Source organism: Nannobrachium achirus, assembly GCF_963921795.1.
Source record: "Nannobrachium achirus genome assembly, chromosome: 24".
Lineage (NCBI taxonomy): Eukaryota > Metazoa > Chordata > Actinopteri > Myctophiformes > Myctophidae > Nannobrachium > Nannobrachium achirus.
In genome coordinates this window covers 23,507,008-23,527,396 of record NC_137831.1, presented here as the reverse complement: position 1 = coordinate 23,527,396, position 20,389 = coordinate 23,507,008, and the positions used below count along the sequence as shown (strand labels likewise).

At 42.4% G+C, this 20,389-nt stretch overlaps 1 protein-coding gene across 3 annotated transcripts in view; it reads left to right on the top strand.

Annotated features, from left to right (window-relative positions):
- LOC308280011 (vang-like protein 1) overlaps positions 1–20,389 on the top strand; it is a 107,022-nt gene that overhangs the window by 16,346 nt on the left and 70,287 nt on the right. For all 3 annotated transcript variants that reach the window (XM_080720259.1, XM_080720260.1, XM_080720258.1), the window contains exon 2: positions 18,880–19,157. In XM_080720259.1, coding sequence (XP_080576385.1) covers positions 19,087–19,157 — 71 coding nt within the window. In that variant the 5' untranslated portion in view covers positions 18,880–19,086. The remainder of the gene's footprint in view (positions 1–18,879; positions 19,158–20,389) is intronic.

Below are 20,389 nucleotides of genomic sequence, written 5' to 3'. Positions count from 1 at the left end.
AAGGTATGGCTGCGGCACAGCATGATCATCATGAGACCAGAGTATCAATTCTCAATTATTAGCCCGTGTTTTTCATCCATTACCATTTAGAGTCAAATACTATCCACTGTGTGTCTTTCTGTCTGTCTGTCTGAATTGGCTGTCAGTCAGTCGGTCCATCCTATTTAGTATTTATCCGTCTGATGCTTGAAACGACAACTGAAAACAGGCTTTTTGAGGTAAGCCTCTCAACCTCCCAGTTGGAGGTTTGACGGTCCACATGGTCAAAAAGCGTTTCATCTGTAGCTCGTAATTTTGACATTTGCAAAAACAAAAACAAGGGAATGTATCCGCTTCTCACAGGCTCTCATATTTGAATGATGCTGATTAATGTGCCCATCTGTCTGTATGCCTTGCCCTGGCATGCATCGCTTGTCTGTCTGTCTCTCACTCTGCCTGCTTGTTTCTGGCCTGTCTTTGTGCTTCCATGTGTCGTGCTTGTCTTGGGGTTAAGTGTGTGACACTGTGGAATGCTAATGGAATTCTGTGGAATTAAACGGCCCTCGATCGCCATGTGTGTGCTCCTTCAAGTCAGGGCCAGTGTCAGTGGGTGAGCATGTGAATGGGCCAGGCAAAAAGGGCTGCAGTGCAGTGGTGGAAAATGTACTCAAATTTCTTAAGTAAAAGTATCAATACTGCAATGTACTGTAAATACTCGGTTACAAGTAAAAGGGTGGAATTCAACGTACTTAAAGTACCAAAAGTAAAAGTACTCATTGTGCAGAATGTCCCATTTCAAGTTTTCAAATGTATAAACATCTTTTGGCGGAAATATATAGGGCTGAAGTGGTTAATGTATGTTTTGTAATAATAATCAAAATCTGCAAAGTAACTAGTGTTTAAATGTAGTGGAGGAAAAGTACAATATTTGGATCCGAGATGTAGTGGAGTAGAAGTAAAAGTACAGAAAATTGGAAATACTCAAAATCGTACTTAAGTACAGTACTTGATTTTTTTTGCCTATAATTTTTATCCCACTATTTTGTAACCCATTTTTTCACCCAGTGCCAATTGCCTATGTAATCCTGGTTTCTGCTCTCCCTCTGCCGCGCCTGAGGAGACAACGGACAAACCTCATGCTTCCTTCAATGCATGGGTAGTCCAAGTTGTTTCTTTTCACCTGACAGTGGGGATTTCCCTGGGATGTACAGTACTTGAGTTAATGTACTTAGATACTTTACACCACTGAGTACATTTAAGCACCGTGGCGTGAACCACTTAAGCCTCAGTTATGCCCCCGCAAAGTTGGGAGGGGGAGACGGACTGTGGGAGGGGCAGTCCGACATCTGACATTAGCTGGAGACCCCAGAGAGAGATTACTCTTCCCATGCACACAAACCAGTGAAAAAATAGACCAGTGGTTCTCAACCTTTTCAGGCCGCGACCCCCCAAATAATCATATTTTAACTGGGGACCCCCCACCCTGACAAGCACATGAAATTGTAGGAGTTGGCATTATTAGTTTGACTCAATGTTCCATTGTGAAAATAGCAGATCTACATGCTCACAACGCCTCGCGTTTGCGAGGCATTGTGAGCATGCAGATCTGCTATTTTCACAATTTCTGCCTCTAATATTTGACAATTTGGCCAGTGTTTGACCAGAGGTACTAAGAAGGTCTTGAAAGTCCTTAATTTGTCAATTTTTAGAAATGTGCATATACCATTTTTACTACTTACCTTTAATACTGTATGTTGGTCTGTTTACTGTTGAGTGAGAAAATAATGTTAACATTTAGCTAAACATCTGGGGACCCCCCAAAATATTTTGGGGACCCCGACCCACAGGTTGATAACCACTGAAATAGACCGTTGCATCGCTACTCCACTACTTCATCTTAAAAGCTTCATTGATTTATTCATGGACATTCTTTTTTATTTTGATTATGAAATTCTTTCGATAAATGTTACAATTTCGATGGCGTGAAGATTTATTTATTTTTATTTTTAAATAATATCTTTGTAGGAAACCGAAAAAAGTGGGCATCTACTGTACAATAAAAATGGGTCACGACCCACTGTTTGTGAACCGCTGGTTTAAGGCCTTCATGTTGCCTCGTGTTCTGAACATGCCTGGAAAGGGCGTCCGTCATCAATCATGGAGCTTACAGTACCCTCTCCCTGACTACACACACACACACACACACACTTGGACTTAACTGTGACAGTGTAAAAGTATACAGGTGGTGACAGAACTGGACAGTACGTGTGAGGTATTATGGGTCATGTAGAGAAGAATGTGTGCGCAGATGACAATGACACAGACCGTGTGTGTGTGTGTGTGTGTGTGTGTGTGTGTGTGTGTGTGTGTGTGTGTGTGTGTGTGTGTGTGTGTGTGTGTGTGTGTGTGTGTGTGTGTGTGTGTGTGTGTGTGTGTGTGTGTGTGTGTGTGTGTGTGTGTGTGTGTGTGTGTGTGTGTGTGTGTCACACACACACACAGCTAACAAGACAGAACAGTCAAATCTTTTTTGCTTGTTTATAATGAAAGACCAAAACATCTTCAAAATTCAATTCCACTGTGACCGTAATCAAGCATCATTTTAATTAGAGTTAACGGGAACAGCAGACTGAATCAGAGTCCTGGTGGTGTTTTGCGTATACTGTCAGGAGAGATGCGTTACAAAAAAGTTCAAAGGGAAAGGGAAAAATGAAAGCTTACGTCAGGTCAAATTCCGGGAGCCTGTAATTATACATTTTACTAATTAGCTTCAGTGTGAGAGTTCCCCCAGCTGGGAGAGTGCTTATTCATTTACTGCTCGTGAGGGTTTGTCGGAGGGCTCGTCCATCAAGTAAATAAAGGTCATGTACACCATTAAGCATGAACGCTGATGAGCTTCTAATAGCTCCTTTGTTCGTTCGTTCACAGGCAGGGAGGGTCTCGTCTCGGATCCCAGCAGCTGCAGAGTTTGCAGCTGTAAATTCGTCTCAGCAGACGTTTGGTGCAGACTGTATGTCTGTCGCTGTCGGCGGGAGAGTTCTTCTCCATCCTCTCCTCGCAGACGTGCGCTACACCAGTGGTTCTCAACCTGTGGGACGGGGCCCACTGGTGGGACGAGAGGATATATAGCGAGTGTCATTTAAAAAAAAAGAGTTCTCATTGTGATACCAATGAATTGTAACTTTTAAAGTATACTAAGATAGTACCCTTGAGCCAATCCGGGGACACAATCAATTGATTGGTCATAACATGTTCTTAAAAAGCACGCCGTCCAACCATATGATGATTTTTATGGTCAGATGCTGCGATGCCGTCAGATGCTGCAAATACCTTTTCGATTTTCAAGCGGGCCCTGATCAAGACAAGGTTGAGAACCACTGCTCTAGACCACTGGATCGGTCACAGGAGTGTCAGGCCAGTGGTTCTCAAACTGGGTCCTTGAGCTAAATACCATGTGGACCCTTATGGGTCTGTAACTTTGAGAGTGTACAAATTGAACCAAATTGGCTCCATTTGTACAATCTGAGTTATGGATGTCTGCGGCCTAATGCATACCAAACCAAACTAGGGGTCCTTGAAATCATAAAAGTCTGAGAACCATGTATTAATTAGACTATCCAGGACACTGTGTCTTTGGGTCTGTGTTCTTGTACTGTTAACTGTTTATTTGTAATAATGAGGATCAGAGGAACTAAGCTAAATGCTGCTGCTCTGTGTGCTCTCTCAAGTCACTCTAGATAAGAGCATCGGCTCCATGCCAGAAATGTACTGGGAAAAAGTCATCTTGATGCCGAACACTCTCATTGGATGTGGCATGAATGACACGTGCAGTCAATCCTGTTGTGGCAGTGAGAGATGCCACCCATGGTGGCTGAGGGGTACGGATAGCTCGATGCCTGCCTGCGTCTCTGCTCAAATATTAGTTTTGGCAGTTATGTCAACGTTGGTTGTTTACGTCCCCTGCTTGCCCCTCTGGATGCGTAAATCTGCTGAGCATGGCGCTCAGATTGCCACACGTGTGTGTGTGTGTGTGTGTGTGTGTGTGTGTGTGTGTGTGTGTGTGTGTGTGTGTGTGTGTGTGTGTGTGTGTGTGTGTGTGTGTGTGTGTGTGTGTGTGTGTGTGTGTGTGTGTGTGTTAGTTAGGGCATTCACGAATAGTGATTTTTAGTATTCGAATTATTCGACCTCAAAGTATTCGAATAGTCGAATATTCGACAGGACTGGCCAAACTGTCAAATATTAAGTAAGCAAGAGGCGAACATTGTGAAAATAGCCGATCTACATGCTCACAACGCCTCGCGTTGCGAGGCATTGTGAGCATGTAGATCTGCTATTTCCCCAGTTCAAATATGTTTATTTTGGGGGTCATGGCCTAAAAAGGTTTGAGAAGCCCTGGTATAGAGCTATTAGAGCATTAACAAATTCATCCTCCAGGGGCATGGACTACTCATTCTTATGACTTCCAAGCTTTATAAACTATATATTTTTTAAAGAGAAAACAATAAAAAAATAAAAATAAGCGAATATTCGACTTCGGTGAACAACGTCGAATAGTGACTTTGATATTCGAATATTAATAATAATAATATGTGTGTGTGTGTGTGTGTGTGTGTACACGCGCATGCATCTACCTTAGTGCACAATTCTGTTTCACTTAGTACATATTCATCTGTTTCTTTGTCACTGTGTATTGCATGCATTCTCTGGCAACACTGTGTGTGTGTGTGTGTGTGTGTGTGTGTGTGTGTGTGTGATAGGTGTGTGTTATGTGTGTGGCGTGCACACGTAATTGAGTGATAACCTGTGGATCTCTATGGAAATTACAAAAGTGCACTAAAGGGTTGAGTAGACATGTTATCTATCTATAAATGCGAGAAGTCTCTGCGTGTCTGTCTGTCTGTCTGTGTGTCTGTCTGTAATCCGCGTATCTCGAGAACCGTTCGTCCCACCGGCTTCAGATTCGGCACGCGCGTTCCCCGCCGCGGCACGGAGTGCAGTGCCGGGTCTCGACCCGACCCGACGCGCGGTTTTCCCGAACCGGCGCGAAACGTTCGGAATCTCCTTATGCGGGGTTGATTGTTGACATCAGGCTGTTCCGGAGGAAATCGGCGAAAGCTCTGACTCATTGTGACATCACTTCATAAAAGGCTCTGACATCACGTACGCCACATGAGTCAACAAAAAATCTATGAATATCTCCATATATAGCATATATGGGCATAAAATGGACACAGAATCACAAAGATCTCCATATACGGGCATAAAGGGACACAGACAGACAGATACAGAGATCTCCATATATGGGCATGAAATGGACGCAAATAGACAGATATCTCCATATATGGGCATAAAATGGACCCAGAACTATATCTGCAGTGATCTCCATATATGGACATAAAATGGACGCTGACAGACAGACAGACAGATAACAGATATCTCCATATATGGGCATAAATGGACACAGGCAAACATATGCACAGACAGACGGATACAGAGATCTCCATATATGGGCATGAAATGGACGCAAATAGACAGATATCTCCATATATGGGCATACAATGGACCCAGAACTATATCTGCAGTGATCTCCATATATGGACATAAAATGGACGCTGACAGACAGACAGACAGATAACAGATATCTCCATATATGGGCATAAATGGACACAGGCAAACAGATGGTCAAAACGGGTCCTATGACAACAGGTATAATGGGGTTTGCATTAAAGGGCGGGGCATTCATTCCCTATTTACATCGTTCCCGAGTTGGCCAGGTCGCCGACTAGACGCGGCCCAGCGTCTAGTACTATATAATTAGGGTTTTTTCTATTATGTAAAAAACTAAAATAAAATGTCCTTCTGTTACTCTTCTGTTGCTGGTCTTAGCAGGTGTAGTGACACACCCAAGTGTTGTGGATTTCGCTTTCACTTCAACCTAGAAGTGCGTCCATTAGCTGTAACATAACACACTGACATAACTTTACCCCAGGAACTCTAGGGTCCCTATTCGGGAACGGACAGCCGGCGAAAATTGCAGATCCACAAGCCCACAATGCGTCACAACGTGCCACGTGGTAAGGTTGTAGATCAGCTGTTTTAACCGGTATGGTCCTTTAACATCGTTAATCCGTCATTCAGCATCCTCCCTACCTCCCGCTCTCAAAAGGATTAACGCAGCTCGAATGGAAATCCCCTCTGTGACGGATGATAGAACTGCCCAGGAACCCAAAACAAAACAATAGCACTATACAGCAGTACCAAGACCGCACCACTTCGTCCAAGATCTAGATTTCGAAGTTCCCAATCCATTAGCCATGGAAGTCAGGTTGAGTTTTCAGTCCTGATATATTGAATATTGTCGCTGTTGGGTGGAAACCTTGTAAGTGTGCGGGAAGGGTTTAGCTTGTGGATCTTGTCCAGTGTTTTGTACTTCAGTGCAGGCAGCAACATAGGCTAACATTGCCCTAGGCTGATGTTTTTTTTTGCCCCGTGGCAGGGTGGGGGCCAGGGAGGACCTGGTGGCACTGCTTGAAAGCATTGGATGCCCGCAGTCTTGCACATACACTGTACGAGAACGTGACCAAACTTTAATATGATTTCAATGTGAAGTTTTGGATTTGAGAAGTTTTTTGCTATTTCTACTACACACTGTCACGCCCTCCTCTCATAATATGGTGACATATTTTGAGTAGTATTGTGCTGGTTTAACTGTCCACTGGGATGGCTTTGACCTACTTTTGGTTGACCATTGGGCTGCCCCGATTGTCACACAGTCCTGGCAACAAACTCAAACCTCTGTGCTGAAATGCAGTGCAATAAAATTCTCATGGTAGATTATGGTTAGCAGTATAGCACTGTTTTAGAGGTAATGTACTAGTCACCTAATTGGTTACATTGTGTCAGTGACGTTTAGACAGTTACACAAATCACTAGCCTCTTTGAAGGGATTCTAAATTTGGCTTGGACGCGGCAGTTTCCCACACATCCAGCTCTTCTAATGTTTTAATTTAGAGGCATTAGGAAGATGACTAGCACATGAATCATAGCCGTGGTGTGTACTGTGTAGACACTACACAGTGCATGTACTTTTCACCTGATTCTTCTTGTGTCTCACACTCACCTGACTCCTCTTTGTCTCTCACACCCAAGTGCAGCGTCAAACGACGGCAGCAACACACACAGGTGCACGTGGACGTGACGCGACCGGCGAGAACCGGTCGAGGGAGCAGGCAGTTTTTTATGTCGCCGCATGCGTTGGTGATTCAGACGGATGAAATTATTAGTTATCGACGTCCTGACAGGGCCAGTGTGTGAAACCTTCAAAGCAACCTGCCGGAGTGACATTACTCACGCAACGGCACGCATGTTCATACAGTCACAGGCACGTGCGCATATGTGCACACACACACACACACACACACACACACACACACACACACACACACACACACACACACACACACACACACACACACACACACACCAGATTTGGGTCACAAAGCATATGTTGTGTGCCCCACAGTATTTTTGGATCCAGTGTTAGCCAGTCATACGTGTGTTAAAGATGGTGTCCCTCGGCACCGCAGCGCTGCTGAGTGAGTCTTTCTCCTGAAGCAAAGCGTTCAGAAGACCCAGGATTCATAAGAAGCAGCAGAGAGAAAAAGAGAGAGCCCCCACAGGGATGACCTAACGGGTGGGGGAGGCAGAGTTTGTCCCATTTCCTATCCCCCTTTATGGCGACTGCGGCAGTAAATCAGCACGTTTTAGTACTGTAGCGCTCGCAGGTTTCATGTGAGAGTTCAAGGACAGTAACGTCACCGCTTTGAAACATGTCAGGACACACAGGAAGCCAGGGAGAGGAGAGGCATGCAGGCAAGGCGATCATAGGCCTCTCCTCGCTCTCGGTACTGTAATTGGTAGATGTTTGAGAAAGTAGGTCCGTGCAGGGGATTACTCAAAGTACGCACAACGTTCTGACCTGGATAGGTCTTCCTCAGGTACATAAGCTGACCTTTAAATCATTGTTTCTCTCTCTCTCTCCCTTCGAGAGTTTTGAGGTGCAGGAGTGCCCTACTTTTGAATAGCTGCCGTTTTCTCATTGCCCGGGTCCAATTAGAAAGGTGAGCTGAGCATAAATACTACATGTTCTTTTTTTAACATGTAGCTCATGTCAGCGCCTATTTGGGTCAGTTGTGAGGCTCAAAGTACATATCGTTGTTGTCGAGTGGAAACCTTGTACGTCCAGAACCGTTTGTTTATTTGTATTCATCATTTTAAAAATGAAATGGTGAAAACAGCCGATCTGCTATTTTCACTAGTTTTGTGCGACAGTCTTGTATGATGAAGCAGCGCTTTACTTTACGAAAAGACGTACAAATTTGAAACTTGGAGATACAAGGTTTCTGCCCGACAGTGACGATATACTGTACTGTACTGTGTATGTGGGAGTGCACTGTCTGTGCAGAGTTGTGATTTGGGTCTCAGGCAGCTAAGTCTTAACTGGGCCATGTTGAGATCACTTTAACTAACATAGAGCAATGCATCCACAAAGAAATGCCTTGTTTCCATGCACAGGAAAAACATAACATAATAAAAAGAAAAAATGCATTAATTGATTGATTGAATATTTTATTAGACAGAATGTAAAAACAGCCGTACAGTTAAGCACTTGGTCTAAAAGGATAACACCAAAAAGTCCTTGTATTGTGGTCTTGTTTCCATTGGGGTCCTTGGTATTCAATTAATCTGCATGAATGTAGCATCAACAACATTGACCCTATTTTATAGTAGCTATTTCGAAAATGGCTGATCTACCAGCTCCACAATGCCTCGCAATGCAAGGCATTGTGATGCACACTGATAGGTATTTTGTTATGGTTCATATCATCTTTTTATCAATACATATTGATGACCACCTGAAGTTGAAGGCACAGTGACTGTGTCATAAAATGTCATGTACAGTACAACACAAGGTCTCCGTCTGGTTGAAATCAGACCTTATCAACTGCCTGGAGCCTGTACCGAAAACAATGAGAATTGTTTTGGTTTATAAGGCTCAGTGTCATCCAGACACGAGCAAGGACATCTCTCCTCCCAGGAACCCTGTATATGGACTCTTTGTCTTGTGTTGAAACGTCATCCATTGACTGATGAAATGACCATACTTATACTCATGTCAAAACATAATTTGTCAGAGAGAGCACGAACCATTGATTATTCTGTTGTACCTTTGTCTTGAATACTCTCTCTCCATAGTAAACATTCCATTCTCACTCTGATCACTCTCCTGTCTTATTTCTGTGTGATGGATTATTGTATCTCATATGGGAATAAGAAGGTGTTGTTGTTTACAAATAATATATCAATCAAAATGGTCCTACGTCGCCGCATACAGATGTAATCTTGGCCGACCGATGGATGGACAAGTGACCGTGGGTGCACTTTCTCTCCCCCGGTGGGTCGGTTTTACAACACGTATAAAAGAACCAGCTGTGAGTTTGGAAGTTTACTGTGTTTTCAGACAAGGTTATTATTTTGACAACAGTACAATTTATTTTATAACATTCCCTGCTTGGACATCCGCCACTGGACCGCTGGACACATGGTTTTCTGATTGCATGCTCCACGGTCCGAGGACGGATCTTTATGCACCACTGGTGACCGGAATAATATTTTAAGATAAGTATACTGTTTTCTTCAGTTATCTGTGCGCGATGAGTCGCTTCTCAGTTTGAATTATTGTTTTGATTTTTGATATTTCAGGGAGTCGGACAAGGCTAAATAATGTTTTAGTATCGCTCAGTCTATTTTACCTTCACTTGTTTTAACACATAAATTGCTCGGACACATCCTATCATAGGCTATTGTCCCCGCCAGCCCAACATAGGGGAAATACAGTAGGACAGGAGACACCATTCATTATAACATTCTTTTAAATTATAACATTTGTAATTACTTATTAATCCTTTATAGTTTACGGTTGGCCCCTGTAACATTATGTGTCGTGTCTTTGAATTTTGAATTAATGATGAATTATTGTTCTCCCTCCGTCGAGGAGCCGGAAATCTCCTAATTATGTTCTGGTTTGACACGCGTCGTAAATTAACCCTTATCTGATAACAGTAGATGGTCATTTTATCGGTCGTTATTTCTGTGATTTTCAAACTTCACAGAAACTATTTTTTTTCTCTCGGTACCTTTTTGTTGCTTTTTGTTGCACATTGTTTACCAGAATCAGAGGGTTTGCCTGGTTCTAAAGAATTTGGACATAGCCGCCGGTGGTCACGGTTGATGTTATTTTTATCAATAATTGTCCAGTATTATTTTGTTATCTGTCTGTTTTGGTACCGAATTCGCTCCGTTTACTCTGCGCCTCTCACCCCCTCGCCGTCGCGAAGCAGAGTGAGAAGCTATATGTTATTTTTTAGACCGTATTTTGACCATTTCTGTTCTGGTAAAATAATTGGCATGAAGGCCTCTAATAATATTCAAATGTTTAAAATGTATCTGACAATTTAAGTTAAGACAGAACTAAAATGTCTCCTTCTCCACTTTCTCAAGGAGTGGACCGATTGGACGATTGGACCTGCTGTCGGTGGAACCCCCAGGATTTTTTTTCTCCCCACCATGGCACGTGAGCTCACTGTTTTATCATACATGTCACTCAAATTGGCAAAGGGGCAAGCCGACAGCAGAGCCAACAAGATTCACCACCCAGGTACCCTAATACAACTCACACACTGCTCAGAGACAAAAACTTGTATAAATGTTGAATTTATACAATTCAACATTTATACTCTTCTCTTTCTCTAATATGCTCTCTGTCTCTCAATTAACCTAAAATAAATCAATATTGTTACTTCCTGTCTTTCTCTATCTCCCTCTCTCTCGCCATGTGAAAGAAAATAGCAGCTCTACAAGCTCATATAATGTAGTCTCAAAGTCTAACAATTTAGTGGAAATAACAGCCGGTGAACTATACTAGATTATTATACATTATTGATTATCACAATAATAAAGACACTAAATCAATTTACAAGGAACCCCAATTCACACACTTTGTCTAGAATATTTTCAAAATAATCCAACTTGCTACAGAACAGATTGCCTTGAGTAGCCTGAATCTATCTCTTATCAGTCTCTCTGCTCTCACTACTACTACAGGCCTTTGTCCACTAAAGAAAACCTGTATGTCTCTCATTACACTCATAACCCTTCCTTCGATAGTTATGAGACAAAAACTTGCTTAAGTTGTTATAAATCGTATTTTTTATCCATGATTTAACCTTGTCCATGAGGCCCCTGTGTCCTAAATAATGTGTTCCAAATTCCGTTGTTTCGTCGTTCCGGTTTGCCTTACAAATTACTTTTTATCTGCGGCCCTGTTAAAAACAGACATTAAATCGGTCGCGTTATTCTTCTTAAGTCTTTGAAGTTGGTTTTGTACACCTTAACTTTCTAAATCTATTTCTCAGTTTTCATTGTAGGCTATTCATGCCTTTTTGGACTGTAAATCACAGAGGTGTCCAGTACTTAAAGATTTATACCTGCTGTCTTAAGAGTCTAGCTAGCTCTTAACACAGCTGCGTTTTTATTGTTTAATGTTTTGTAGTCTATTGTTTTATCGCTTTTCGTTGCACGTTTGAGTAACAGAATAGGGACTGCGGTTTCCTGTTCTGAGGACATGGCAGACTGTTGGTCACAGATTCATGCTTGTCCATATTATTAGTTGGTGTTATTTAGCACGAGACTCCAGTTTAGTGTTGCCAGGACGAAAGTTATTTCTGTCCTGAAGGAAATCTTTACAAGATTTCGTTTAGTGTACCCAGAACAAAAGCAATTGTTCTGAAGGGAGAATCTCTTGGCCAGTGCATAACCCAGCCACTTAATCACATAACAAATCGCGTGGTTATTTTATTAATAATAGCTGTTTCCAGCTACTTAATCACATAAGAAATAGCGTGGTTATTTTAATTGGTAGATTTCCTTTATGTTCCAGAACAGAACGTTCTGACGGAAATCTTCATGCTTTATGCTTACATGTCTTTGTTTTAGTCTTATTATTATTTTTAATTCCATCTCAGGCCAGCTGAGGTGTTGAGAACTAAGAAGCCCCCTTCTGAATGATGACCTCTAAACTGACTGACCCATGTGTGTAAATGTATGAGAAATTGTCTACATGGATACATGTACTGTATGTATGTGTGTTTTAATCCTATTTTTCTCCCCTGGTGATAACCTTGTGAAAGAAAAGGGAAAAATCAAACCCAGTATGAACATGAGCAGTGGTGCATGTGTGTTTGTCCGGCCGTGCAGTACTGTACGGTATGTGTGAGTCGCTGGCTCGCATTTAGGCTTGCTGCTTAACGCTTGCTGCTTGCGCTAGCTCTGCCTATGTTTTATTTTATTTGGAGAAACTGTGGGGATCGTTATAAACTTCAAGTGACTTGTTACATACTGTTTCTCTCAAAATGGGTCTTATTGTGTGAATCTGTTTCTATGTGTTTCTCCTAAAAGGGATGTTTGCCACTCTATGTTCCTTAATAACACATCCTGGTATTCTAACATTGTGATTCCGACAGCCTTGACACTGCAACAAGTGTCTGATATTTCACTGGTAAACCATATTTCAGTAAACAATCTTTATCCTCATGGGGTGACGGCAAGAGCTGTCAACAACAAGATTCACCATCATGTCAACAACTCAGTTGTGTTCTGTCCACTGATTAAGGTCAACCCAGCCCATGAGGTGACCACTTGACATGATATTACATCATGTCTTACAGTAACTATATAAATTCATGTCAACTGTTCATTTAATTTTGTTTTGTTTTTCCAGGTTTATGACAGGTTTATTTATTTTGGTTGGACTGGACGGATTTGACCTCATGTTTTATTTACATTTGATTTTGTCCGTTTTTCTCTGTCCTCCTGTCTTGTTGAGAAAGGGGCACCATGTCCGGTGGAGCCGTTCATTTTGTTTTTTGCTTCCCTAGGGGCTGGTGTCCATTTAATTATATTTTATTTATTTTGTTATTATTATCTTTTATTTGTATTTAAACCTTCTGTCTGTGTTCTGATGTCAAAGGGGCCCTGTTCATACAGTGCCTATGTTACAGAAGAGGCTCGGACACTTTACTCCCTCTCTGCCTCTGCGTGCGTGAGCGTGCGTGTGACTGTGTGCGTGTGACTGTGTGCCATGAAACGTTGTTGAGAAAGGGGCACCATGTCCGGTGGAGCCGTTCATTTTGTTTTTTGCTTCCCTAGGGGCTGGTGTCCATTTAATTATATTTTATTTATTTTGTTATTATTATCTTTTATTTGTATTTAAACCTTCTGTCTGTGTTCTGATGTCAAAGGGGCCCTGTTCATACAGTGCCTATGTTACAGAAGAGGCTCGGACACTTTACTCCCTCTCTGCCTCTGCGTGCGTGAGCGTGCGTGTGACTGTGTGCCATGGCCATGGCGGGTATGTGTGAGAAAGTGTTAGATATGTTTTGTCTTCCTTTCTACTGATTTCATCAACATTCTGATTGTGGAACTTCCTGTTCCCAGGTCCTCTTTGGGTGACTTACTGGTAGGCCTATTAAGAAACATTTGACACTGATTTAACTATTTTATGATTTTAAGTCATTTTTAATTTGTTTTGAAAGTTTTGAGGATAATTGAAGAACTGTGAACAGATTATAAATCTGTGGTCTGAAAATGTATTTTTATTTTTATTATTTTAACCATTTAGCCCCAAACATCAACAACATCATTTTTGCCACACCTTGTGTCAAGAGGGGGGAGTATGCTTGATTGTTTGGATTAGGCTTTGATTTTCATTGTTTAACGTTTAATTTTGATTTTGAAACTTTTGATTTTAAAACTTTGTATGTTTTGAGTATGTTTGTGTTGTGTGCATTAATCCTTCTGCCCAACACAAACAGACTATCAGAACGGCTTACAGCCACTCAACACCTATAAGGGCTAACCATGACAACACCACAGCGGAGGAAAAAATACAGAGGGCGGAGAGTGAAAAGGGGCACCACCAACAGACGATGGGTCACCAGTGCACGAGCCAATCAACCGCAGGACCAGAGCTATGCTCTGGTTGTCGGTGGGTAACGGAAATGCACTGTGAAGAAAAACATTTAGGTGGAGAAATTATGATTGTAAATTGTTGAAATACAAGTGATCTGCCGCCAAGCACTGTCATCCTCTAGGCCCGATGGACGCCAGGCGGTGCCAAGGAACCACCAGAGGCCAGAGGGCAGTGCGAACGCGCCATCATCACAGCGGGGGGCTATTGCAGCCTCCCGGGCCTGTGAGTATTCTGAAATCGCACTGTCGAAGAATTAAGCCGCTATAATTATGACTGAAGAATCCATTGTATCGATATTAGTGAACTGCCGCAAGCTTCTGTCCATAGGAGCTGTCTGAAACCCACCTAAAGAACCCTCTTCCACTCTTCGACCCGTCTCCGCCCATCTCCGACCCGTCTCCGCCCTTCTACAACCCATCTCCGACCCGTCTCCGCCCATCTACAACCCATCTCCAACAAAACCTCAACTCGATCCCTGGACTTTGCTCTGTCTCTAGCCCTCATCATATCATGGACTTATGGACCCCTTTTTATTTTTATTCTGTCCTGACAGGTTGCAGGGGAAGACTGATCAACTAATCTTGACGTATCAATCTGATTACAAGGGGTTATTTCATTTATGTGTAAACATGATAACATTTTTGTCATTAATGTCATGTCAACTCTAACCCTAACGATAATTACAGTCCTTTTACTATTGAAGAAATGTTTTAACCCTAACCCTAACCCTAACCATTTTTCATCCCACTGTGTGCCTATTTTGTTTTCTTTTGTTGATCTATTTGATAAAAAGATCAATATTAACCAGCCGGTGGAATTGATAGGTATTTTGTTATGGTTCATATCATCTTTTTATCAATACATATTGATGACCACCTGAAGTTGAAGGCACAGTGACTGTGTCATAAAATGTCATGTACAGTACAACACAAGGTCTCCGTCTGGTTGAAATCAGACCTTATCAACTGCCTGGAGCCTGTACCGAAAACAATGAGAATTGTTTTGGTTTATAAGGCTCAGTGTCATCCAGACACGAGCAAGGACATCTCTCCTCCCAGGAACCCTGTATATGGACTCTTTGTCTTGTGTTGAAACGTCATCCATTGACTGATGAAATGACCATACTTATACTCATGTCAAAACATAATTTGTCAGAGAGAGCACGAACCATTGATTATTCTGTACTGTACCTGTCTTGAATACTCTCTCTCCATAGTAAACATACCATTCTCACTCTGATCACTCTCCTGTCTTATTTCTGTGTGATGGATTATTGTATCTCATATGGGAATAAGAAGGTGTTGTTGTTTAATAATAATATATCGATCACACACAATTTTGGAATCCTTCACACATATAAATGTTTGAGAGCCACTGGTCTGTGATGCTTGTAGATCTGCTATTTTCGCAAATGTTTGAAAGTGGCCAGCCTGTTTTGGCCATAGTACATACACTTTGATAATTGGTACCGGTCTGTGTCTGTCCTTTCTTTGAATATTTCAGTAATGGGCTTTAATCGTCTACTAAGATGTCCTGATCGTGACAGCCCTGCTCTCCCCGCCATTCCATTCATTCTTGGTCATAAAGAGACCAACTGCAAACCATCTTCTCCCATTTACTCAAATCAAGGGCACCCAATTAAGGGTCCTTATCATTCTATGTCTCCTTTTAAAGTAGACGCTAAAAACCTTCCACCTGCTGGAGGGACTACATATGGAATTAGTTCCAGGATGGGTGGAGGCCTTTACGGAGCCTTTGATATCGCAATCCACTTGATGCTTGAGTTGACTTTGAATCTGCAGACGCAGCCCTCAGCACTTTAGATTTTTCCCCCCCCCTTTTTTCCCCCCCACTGCACATTGATCCTCTTGGGAAAAGAATGCAGCTCTGTTTGAGGCCGTGCCTAGAAAATGACTTCATGCAGGTCCATCGAGACCTCCTGGAGAAACACGTACGAGAGATGAACGAATATATTGACTGCGCCGGTAATTAATGCAATCGCAGTTGCCTGCTGCGGGGCGCGTTGCATGAAAGTGTTCGCCAAATGGCATATATTATATTAGACAAAGGGAAGAGTGGCTTCCGTGTGCGATCAGGAAAAGTGAGAATGTTTGAAGAGACCAGTGGTGCAGAAACAAACTGTACGGTTGGATAGTTCTATTGTTGCTTATTGTACTGTAAATCTAGTCTTTACAAGTATGCAGATGTACTCCCTAACAATTACAGTATATTTGCAATAGCCTATAGAAAGCATGTCTTTTTCATGTTATTGTAAGTACCAGATGACACTAGTACTAAGGACTCAGCTATTATTTGATGACATCAGTCAAACATCTTGAATGCTCCCAATGCATTAAGATGCGTTGTGAGCTTAATTTGATGCATTTTCTATTTATGGGAACATTAATCAAATAGTTTTCAAATTGTTTAGAATTTATTTTGCGCTTTATGACGTGTAGGTCGGCATCGTACACCAAACCTGAGCATCGGTCAGGCTCTAGTTATAACCTAGAGCAGGGGTCTTCAACAGGGGATCCGGGACCCCTAGGGGTCCTTAGGGTTACTACAGGGGGGCCACCAAATCCTTGTGTGATAGGATAATTATTTTAAATTAACAACTTGAACCCTCGCATCCCTATTCCGAGGAGAACTTTAGACAAAAATGAATCCAACTGAACATGAATCCAACATAGACTGATGACAGTGCTGGCATACAAGTCTATTGAATCCATCTATGAAATCGATGAAAATCTGCATCACACATTTATACAATGTGTAGAGGGGGTCCCTGCTTCATCTCTCTCTCAGCTAAGGGGTCCTTGACCTGAAAACGTTGAAGACCCCTGACCTAGAGCTTTTTTTGGGGGGGAAGTGTTGCTTGTTGTTTTGTTCTGTGTAAGCTTGTGTGGTTTGCTGTCATTTGTTGATGGATGCTGCTGCGTGTGGAGAAGATGTTTCACCTGTAGCAGTTTATGGCTGGGTGGTGATGCCAGCAGATAGGAATGCTGCACCAGGGCCAAACGGCTCAGCAGATGCCTGATTTGTACTTGGGTCGCACAGCTCGCACGCTGGTGCAGTGCGCCAGAAATGGCCAATTTACAAGCTCACATCGCTTCGCTGATGCGGCACGTTGTGAGCTTGTACATCGTCTATTTCTGTTGCGCGGCACTGGCGCGCAACTTAAGTATAATTCCGGTTTAAGGCACACTGTTATGCACAAACCTCTGCCAGCCCCCCTGGCCCCTCCCCCTAAAAGGGGAGGAGAGGGGAGGTGATTTGATGGCTCCCGGGAGATAATACTAGGCTAGAGATCTGGAAGGGGGAGGTGAAGGAGTGAAATGAGGTAAGGTTTTGGGACTTTAGGAGAGAACCTAGGGGATGCCTTTATGTAGACGTCCAATTGGAATAGCTGACATAAACCGTCCGATCAGAATTGTTGAGGCACGCACACTATTTTTGGACAGACTGTTATTGATCTAGACTTGAATTGATCATATCAGCCTCTCATCCACTGCCGATAATCTCTACATACTGTATAATGTATCATTTTATATTCATTCATAGGCAATATTATATGTACTGTAATTACTGGTGATAGATTGTACATTTTACTACTTGTGCTGCTTATATTTCTTTTAGAACATACATTATCTTAACTGGGAACAAATGCAGAACAAATTAAAACGTATTACATTTGTAATCTTACTTGTATGTCAACTCTTACCTGTACCTATCCTGTGTTAATGCTTTACAAGGCAAAACATTTTGGGCTGCCTTGAGTGAATCAGACCCTACTAGATGTACAGTATCAATACATGTAACAAATGTATACCCCAGTTAGCCTACAAGTCATTTCAGTCCAGCTAGTTTGAAGTAATTGTTTGGAACAGCTCTGTGAAATTCTGATTTTATTTTGCCCTTAGCTACATACTCAGAAATGTTATTCTGAGGGGTTGCTTGTAAAAGGAATCTTATCTTCACTGACATCTTACCACAAAGCTCTCCAATGTCAGGTGAAAATCGTTTGCTGTGTGTCAGATTTTAACTGAATATCAGTTGTCAGCCAATTGTCTTTCTTTTCTTTTTTATATATCGGAAGCACTCAACTGTAGCTGTGCTTGAAAAGCATAGAATAGCTGCAGGTTCTTGCTGTCAGATTCTCCTGGGTTACTCTTACCCTCTGGGTTACTCTTAACCCTACCATCCCTATTCTAAGGGAACATTTGCCCCAAAATGTTCCTAAGAGATCGCAAAACTTTGTGAGCTTGTAGATTTGTTGTTATTGGTGAAAGATTTGGTGTAGAGGGGAGGGGGACCAATTACAGAGCCGACCCTGGTCAATTAAGTATTACTTCAAGAGGGTTCAACTTACGGTAAATCGTGATTAGCATCGCTACCCGTCTATTACCTGTTAACAATTCATTTCTAAAGTTCGTACCGTCCATTGACAGGAGACTCAGTCAAATGCATGAAAGTTGACATAACTATCATCTTGACTAGATATTTAGGTTTGGTTCAGTGATCTAAACAGGAATGTTTGAGTGGGAGGTGATTGCACACCTTGCTAGCATGTACTGTATTTTGAACTTAGCCCCACTTCTTCCACATATTGATGTGCTGCAGGGCACTGACTGTTGTGTACTTGCCTGTTGTGTCAGATAACCCTGTTAAACTTTTGATTCCACATCAAGAATCCACCTCATTTTGGAGTTGGCCGCTCTTCGCTGTGTACCAGTGAAACATGGGCAACTTTCCCAGACAATTCCTACCCTTGGATTAAATTTCTCTCTCCTCTCTTGTCTTTCTCATTCAAGGTTGACGTTTCCTAGCACGGAGCCCCCAGGGTTGCTTCCAAGATTGACCCCCGACAGCCCGCCGCCTGTGTCAATCTCCTGAACGAGCCAATCAATCGCCTCTTGCCCGATAAGACCGCCCACAAGGTTCCGCTGCGCCTGCCGGCGGTCAAGCCTAGCAACCTCTCTGTAGCCCCAGGCCAGTTGCCTGGGCACGGACACAACGCCATGGACACGGAGTCCACCTACTCGGGGTATTCCTACTATTCCGGACGCTCCCGGGGGTCTCACCGGCACGGGTAAGGGCCAAGTCACACCTCATTGTACGGCCGTGTCCCTCGGCGAAAGTAACTGATCTCGCAAACTGCTCGACTGATCAGCCCCCAAGGTCTTGTGCACACTGCCAGTAGGGCCCAGAAGTACCTGCAATGATGTTTCATACATTTTGAATTATTTATTCAACTTTAATTCATTGAAAAGTCAGTGGGGCTCCTGTCTTATCGGGTTGAAACCTTGTAAATCTGGAGTCATACGTCACTGATATGGATGGATGTATAACTGTCGTGACAGGCTGGCCACTAGGGTTGGGACCATGATAGCGGGTCCAGAACCGGGTCAATCATTTTTGACGGTCCGATTCTCTTAACGGGTCTCATCACCGCATCGCGGTAAAAGAAAAACACTAGCGATTAGCGAATCGCAAAGGCCGCGATTTTCTGCAAAGTAGACTTCCCAAGCAATATGGAGACGTTTTAATTTTTGAAATCCCTTCATAATTGACTGTGCAATGATCAAATCAAACCGTGGTGTCTGTCCTTAAATCCTTGTGCATTGATTAAAAGCTGCCATTTGTCCTAAGCTGAAAGTGAAAGTAACTTCTGTGCAACGGTGGCTCCCCCTCCTCGTCCCCCGCACACATGTGAAGTGAAACCTTTGGTGTGTGTCTTAGGGTGCTTTTTTTTGCCTTGATGAAACTTAAGCAAGGCAGCGACATACAGTACTTTCTTCCTTGACAATAATGAGAGGCAGACAATACCATTACTGACATTTTGCTGAATATAAAAACGTTTTATATTGCTAATAAGCAAAGTAAAAGGGAATCTTTTGGAAACTTTATGGGTCTGTAACTCAGTGAATAAATGGAACCAAATGGACCTGTTCCATTTTTACTCTAATATTTTAACATTTAATATAAATTGGGGTCCCAGTGATATAAATATAATTAAATGGGTATCTGTAGGCCTAGTGTATTTAGAAATCCTAGTTCTAAGTTCAAACTAAGCCATATTGTAAAATAAATATAAGAAATAGGCAAACATTTTGAAAATAGCCGATCTACAAGCTCACAGCGCTCAAACACATTTTATTGAGGACTCATAAAACTTTTCTGGGACCCGGGACCCATTACATTGAAAACCTATTAACATCACTGCTAACTACTGTTTGAACGCCCATTAGGCTTATGTAAACAACTACTGTTAAATGGTCTCAATCGTTCATGTTTTATTTAGGGAAAAAAATCATAAAAAAA